Below are 7,056 nucleotides of genomic sequence, written 5' to 3'. Positions count from 1 at the left end.
TACTATGCAGAAATCTAGGAGTCCCGGGTAGAGCCACGACCCGGGACTAAAGTTGTTTTGGAACGGAGTTCCTGATAGAATAATTCTTTTTTGGTACAAAGGTTAAGAGAATCCGTTTTTTGCACAACTATGGATCCACATATCAGGAACCTCGAAGAGGAAGAACTTCTCGAAGATATAATCAAAGACGGCCCCGACGTTGAACCAGCTGAATCTCCGTCGTCATATCTAAACCACGACGTTGGAATGGAGGTCGAGCGATACGAAGATGAAGCCGATGGGGCAGGATAGGTCCAATGACGGAGAAGGTGATAGCTCCACTGATGGAGAAGCCGGTGAAGAAATAATAAAGTCCGGCAAGGTATATATATGAAGTTCGACAATCACTTGTAATATGTGAAAAATATTGGAGATAGCTCTATATTGTATACATATACATTCATTTGACGAATGTTTCTCCCTCTTAGGCCTCCACATCGAGCAAAACTACGAAACGAGGCCCGACTAGAAAGTTGGAAGCACAGATGCATTACACCTTTGAGCTGATATTGCCTATGGGCGAACCCAAGCTTCCTAAGAATGCTGCTGACACATTCAAGAAGCAATGCAGAGTTCTCGTTAGGGATCACGTCCCGATCAGCGTTCGGGAGTGGAACAAGTGCAAAGGGGCAGCTGATAGTGACTATGTCGCCGAAAGGTACAAAGATAATCTTTGGAATGATCTCATGTCACATTTCAACCTGCCAGAATGTGAGAATGAAGACGCCGCACACAAACTGAGGGCCAAAGTCAAGCAGTGGACTCTGAAGAAGATGGTCGAACTGTTCCGTAGCTGGAAGAAGAAGCTATGGAAAAACTATCTGAAGACAAAGAAAGTGCCAGTATTCGAGGGGTATCTAGCCAAGCAGGCGAATCACTGGAAGGCATTTCAAGAGTACCAGGAGTCAGAAGATGCCCAGGCATTATCAGAAAAGAACAAGATAAATGCCGACAAGAAGAAATATCACCACAAGCTAGGGCCAGGGGGCTATGAGACTGCCATCCCAAAGTGGGATAAGAAAGAGCAAGATCTGCTAGATAAAGGCATCATACCTGAACCACTCCGTGATGAGTGGGAATTGAGAGCAAGAAATTGGTTCCTTGCGCATGTTGGGTCGTACGACGAAAAAACAGGGGACCTCATCTGCAATGACGGTCTTAGGATACCCAGGGAGAATTGGAAAAGGATAGTGAAGGAAATTAAGGAGGGAAAAAGAAAGTTCACTGCAGATAGAGATAAAGATTTGCTCACACTGGTCCTCGGCAATGACGAACATGGAGGACGAACGCAAGGCTTCGGTCCTTCTTACCCGTGGTGGCTTGGGTTTGCCAGAGACCAAGACACTTACAGAAGCCGAGAGAGAGCAAAGAAGCGGCAGCAGGATGAGGAGAATGACAAGTTCAACCAGTTGCTTGCCAGGATTAACGAGCAACAGAAGCAGATTGATGAGCTTAGAGGAGTACCGCTCCAGGAAGATCCTGCACTCGATATTACCGGCCCCCCATCTAAGCGGAAAAGCAGCGTGGCTGAATCTGAGGCCCCGCCCGACGATGCACGAAGAATGATAGAGGGCGGTCCCGGCTACCCCATGGATGGAATCAAGGAGTCAACATCATGTGAACTCCATCAGAAATTCAAGAACATATCCATGAAGGTGGCCGTCGGACAAGCTTTACCTTCTGGCTCTGATGCACGCTAGCATGGCCGTGAGATTCCAGCTGGCTTTGCTAAAGTCGGGGTGGATGAAATCATGACGGGGTTTCATGATATGGAGCTCGACATAGCTGGACCCGAAGATGAGAGGACACTCGGAGAAGTACTCGGTGGAGTCATCCTATGGGACAACAACTACATCAAGCTTCCAGGCTCGGCCCCAAGGACAACACCGCCTCTGAGTCGTCGCAGGTCACCTACACCTCCATTACCTCCAAGCCCTCCACATGACGTCGGCCAGCACAACACGAGTCCATCTCGATCACCGCCGCCGGACTTGGGTCGTCCGTCTCCGCCGCCACCTGCACAGGATACTAAGCGGAAGCGTGCCACCAAGAACGCTCCGCCGACGATTCCTAAGCGACGGAGCCCCCCAAAGCGCAAACGGTCGCCCCTCTCAACGGTACCTCATGCTAATGTTCCTATCAGACCTTATGATCGTACCCCCGAGGAAAACGCCAGGATAGCAAAGGAACATCATGATGCGCAGATGAAAAAGAAGGAACCCGAGCCCCGCCCGGAATACACCGAGAAGCAAACAGCATGGGCAAAAGACTTCATAACCCTTCCATCACAGTATGACTTACACTATAAGCCTGATGACTATACACGCACATTGCAGAAGGAAGTGAAAAAGAGCAGCTCACGTGCAAGTGCAAGTGGGAGCAAATCAAGTTCAACTACAAGCAAGAAAAAATTAGACGTTCCTCAGCTTGGACAAGAGGCCAAACAGTCGATCCCACCCCTCAAGGTGTTAACCGAGAATGTTCCCCCTCCGGTGCAGGGGCAAGCTTTTGAAAGAGCAAAGGAGTTGGCGGCTGAATGTGGTATCTCGGTTGAAGATTTGCTGGCTTCCCAAGACTGTGGTAGCCCCTAAGCCACAGTTTGTCATGGGAGAGCCTTTGGTCAGCAAAGATGATCTCCCAACAAATATGCGTTACTTGCATCAATGGTACTTAAGTGAATCAAAGAATGGGAGAACGATGATCGTGCTGAGTGTCCCACGGGAGTACTACGGCCGCTCCGAAGAAATCCATATCGACTTTGATGAACTCTTCCAGATGTACAATGGCGACGCCCTCGACAAATCGCTTATGAGTTGCTATTGTCTGTAAGTTTTTCAATTCGTTGTCTACATATAACTTGTTTAGTTATTTCAATTCATTGTCTATATATAACTTGTACTCTATTATGCAGCATGAAGATTCTGGATTGTAAAAGTAAGACCATCCTAAATATTTGGTTTATTGCCCGAGATAAAATACATATAGCGACGCTAACTGATAAACCCAAGGAGACGGAGGAAAAACCTTCTAAGGTTTCTAATAGATCAAAATTTCTGTGACCACATACTGTTTCCATACAACTTCAGGTGAGGGTCTTTACTCTGTTGTGTCCATTCACTTATAAGTGTAATTGTTAAGTTACTGACACACATACACACACACACACACACACACACACACACACACACATATATATATATACATGTGCAGCTTCCATTGGATTCTGTTGGACATTCAAATTGATAAGGGAAGAGTTGATGCCTTCAACCCATTATCGAGACCCTTGGAACAGTTCCAAAGCCTGCAGGACATGCTCCAAGGGTAATTTTAATCATTCTTGCGCTCTGTTGGTCTCTTTCGATGATTTTCTGATATATCAATTAATGAAAAACTTAGCAAATCATTATCCTTCTCGGGCAGGGTTTGGAAGCGGTTCAAGTGCGTGACTCCGGTAACTTTCGTGAGAAGCTGACCTTTAGAGCGGCTCAGGTAAGTAGTAGTATGATATACTTCTATTAATTGTCAATACATTTATGATGCTAGATTATTATTTTGATTATATATATTCTATTCTCGTAAAGTGCGACCAGCAGCCACGGGGAACGCATCTATGCGGATACTATGTTTGCGAGACCATTCGCACGTTTACCTCTGAGCTCAAGGATCAGAGATTCGACGTAAGCAATGAACATTCACACCTCTATTTTTACCTGTCATTCTTTGTTATCATGATTGATATTCATATTCATCTCCTCTTCTTATATAGCACACGGCCATGAGGACGAAGGTCCTACCAGAGCAACACGCGATTGCTGTTGCAGAGGAGCTTGCGGGATTTCTGAGGACGAAAGCTATAGATGACAAAGGACGATTTAGTGTAACTAGGGACCATTACTGATGTTCGTCCATGTAATCGAATAGACGAGGTCTAGTCCCGATAATTCAGATCTCCATATAATTGTATATATATGCTCGTTTGTAAGATAAGTTAATCTTATATATATATGCATAATTATTTCTATTTAAATTATATGAAAACTAATTCCCGAACACCAACCGATGCATCACGTTAATCTCCCGAACACCTAAACCCTAAAACCCTAAAACCCAAAAATAATTTCATTCAAAAAAAAAACCCCAAAACCAGCAAAATCTGAAAATCTTTAGTCCCGGTCCGTGTAACGAATCGGGACTAAAGGGCCTGCCTCTGGGGCGCTACGAGGCGCCCACGTGAAGCACCTTTAGTTCCGGATTGTAACAGGGCCGGGACTAAAGGTTAGGCCTTTAGTCCGCCCCTTTAGTCCCGGTTGGTGAACCGGGACTAAAGCCCCTTACGGGCCGGGGCTAAATGCCCCGTCCCCACTAGTGATATCTTCTAATTTAATTTTAATCAGGTGAATTTAGAGGCATCTAAATACATAGAAAATCTAGGAGTATAATCTCTATTACTTACGGATACCCCTCGCATAAGAGTTCCTTCATATTTGGATCCTCGTTCGTGAATTTGTTTTACAGAGTCTGTACAAAAATGGTGTTTGTTCCTACCTCGTCCCGATTTCACCAAAAGCCGGAGGGATATGGTCTTTCTGTAGAATATAGAGGGGGCAATTAATTTAGGATACGAGAGAAGGCAGTCAATGGCGTATCCAAACGTAATTTCTGGCTGATCATCTCCATGCTGAAGTGTATACGCTACGACAAGTAGCAATCAATCCTTTAAGTAGGCAGCCAGCCAGCGCACGCAAGAACCACACCTTCGGCTACGAGAAGAAAACAGCTTTCAGCCGCTACATAATTAACTGGAAATGGCACGGGGAAGCGGCATGAAGCTGGCCGGGCACGGTCTCCTCCTGGTCTTCCTGATACTGCTGCAGGGTGGTGTGGCGCACTCAAGGGAGTGGTACGTTGGCGACCAGAAGGGCTGGACCTTCGGCGTCATGGGCTGGCCTAACTTCAAGCCCTTCAGGGAAGGCGACGTGCTAGGTAAATTACGGCGCCCTTGCATTTATATTACTCTAGTTTCTGTACACATATATACATACATACATACAATCTTTATCTTTATCTTTACCTATTAATAAAGCACCTATTGCTTCTGTGGTACGTCATGAAAATTGCATCTGAAGTTTGCATAAATTACCCACCATGTCACCGGTAAGTAATCGAAAACGTTTCACAAGGCGAAAAATCTCGGACTGGTCCGGCCATGTAAAAACCTCCTATATTACGCTCTGCACCCTGGTAGAATATCCAGCTATGGCCCGGCCCATGCACAGGCCCAATTTTTTTAGTTCCGTTTATTTATTTCTCTTCAGTAAAATTTTAATAAACTTAAAATTTTAAATCAACATATTTAAAAAAAATAAAATGTTTGTGACTTTAAAAACTGCTCGGAGTTTCCGTAAAAAATGCTCGCATATACAATAAACTGTTTGCAAGTTTATTTTTTTTGTAAAATAAGAAAAGTCCATGATTTCAAATCAAACTCCATGTATTAAAAATTATTAAAAGCATTTAACAAAATTCTTTCTAATTCAAAATATGTTAAAGCATTTAAAAAATGTCCTAAAATTTTAAAAATAGCTAATGCATGTTTTCATAATTTATTTTTTATTTACATTTTCCGTTCCATTTTTGTTTACTTCTAATTTAAACAATTTAGAATTACAAAAGCATTTGCATATTACAAAATAGGAATTTTGAATTAAATTTTTTACGAAAACATAAAATGTTTGTGGATTCAAAAAAGGCGCCGGATTTTTATATTTTTTTTGCAAATTCCAAAACAATGTCCGTGAATTTAATAAATATATTACTGACTTATAAAATGTATGTTTATTCAGAAAAATTTCATGCATTTCAAAAATGTTTGTGAATTTAAAGTAAAATCCTCCAACATCAAAAATTACGTCCGTCTTTTCTAGAATTGGTCGCCAATTCAAAAGAAAATATTTAAACCCGTTTGAAATATAAAAAATATTCACGATTTTTAGTAAATGTTTGTAAATTGTAAAAAATAATCTCGATTTTAAAATTGTTCTCATATTTGTAAAATTGTTCATGAAATATCTAACGTATGTAGTTAAACATTAATGCTTCTAAGTCTTTGTGAAAATATACCCATGTGATTTTTGAAGAATTAACTATTGAATGGATCGGATTATTATTGTATGTTTTCTAAAAGAAATTCTTGAAATTAAGAAAAATTCTTTGAGTTACCAAGATTTTTGACAACCATGATATTTGTTTTTTGAAAATGTAAAGATTGCTTCAACTTGTGAATAGATTTAAAAGAAGAAACATTTTTTTGCATTTGTGCACAAAATTTCAAAATCAAGCGATGATGTGTGAACATAATATGGTCATCATCATTGAAGATTATGTTTGTTTTCTTCCGTTGCAACGCACGGACCATTTTGCTAGTATAAAAAACACAACGCGTGTTTCCTTCCTCCCGGCTGCAGTTTTCAAGTACGACCGTGCGGCGCAGAATGTGATAATGGTGGACGACTTCGGGTTCGGAACCTGCACCAGGCACCCTGCCAACGCCACGGTATACGACTCCGGCAACGACCGCATCAGGCTCTCCCGCGGCCTCGTCAACTTCATCAGCGGCGTCTCGGATAACTGCTACAAGGGCGGCGTCAAGATCACACTCACCGTCAGGGTGTGACGAACCAAGTCAATGGACTGTGTCGAGCTCGTGCATCAATTGATCATCATGGTCCGCTTACACTTCTCCGCTTCTGTATTCTCATGTGATGACATTGGTGGCGATTTCGAGCAATGGCGCAATGGCACGACGTGGAGGTGAAGGCTCACGTGCGTCATGCCACAGGCGGATCTCGGGCCGCGGCCATGTCAGACGATGGCGGGGGAAAGGGACCTCCAATGTGCTTGATAAAACGTCGGAGAGGTAAAAAAAGTTTAGTTTTTGTCCAGTCAAATTCGATTGAACTTTGCAACAAAATTTTAGTATTCCGGTCGTTTGATTTTGTAGCTACCATGTTGAACTAA

The 7,056-nt window shown here is 42.8% G+C and overlaps 1 protein-coding gene across 1 annotated transcript; it reads left to right on the top strand.

Moving 5' to 3' along the window:
* Positions 1 to 4,844: 4,844 nt before the first annotated feature.
* Positions 4,845 to 6,712, top strand: LOC123428308 (chemocyanin-like). Its single transcript, XM_045112503.1, has 2 exons — positions 4,845 to 5,022; positions 6,504 to 6,712. The coding sequence occupies exons 1-2, from the start codon at positions 4,845 to 4,847 to the stop codon at positions 6,710 to 6,712; spliced, it is 387 nt and encodes a 128-aa protein (XP_044968438.1).
* The last annotated feature ends 344 nt before the right edge of the window (positions 6,713 to 7,056 follow it).

This window comes from Hordeum vulgare, chromosome 2H (assembly GCF_904849725.1).
Source record: "Hordeum vulgare subsp. vulgare chromosome 2H, MorexV3_pseudomolecules_assembly, whole genome shotgun sequence".
Lineage (NCBI taxonomy): Eukaryota > Viridiplantae > Streptophyta > Magnoliopsida > Poales > Poaceae > Hordeum > Hordeum vulgare.
The sequence above is the reverse complement of the archived record's forward strand: the minus strand, read 5'-3'. Positions and strand labels throughout refer to the sequence as shown.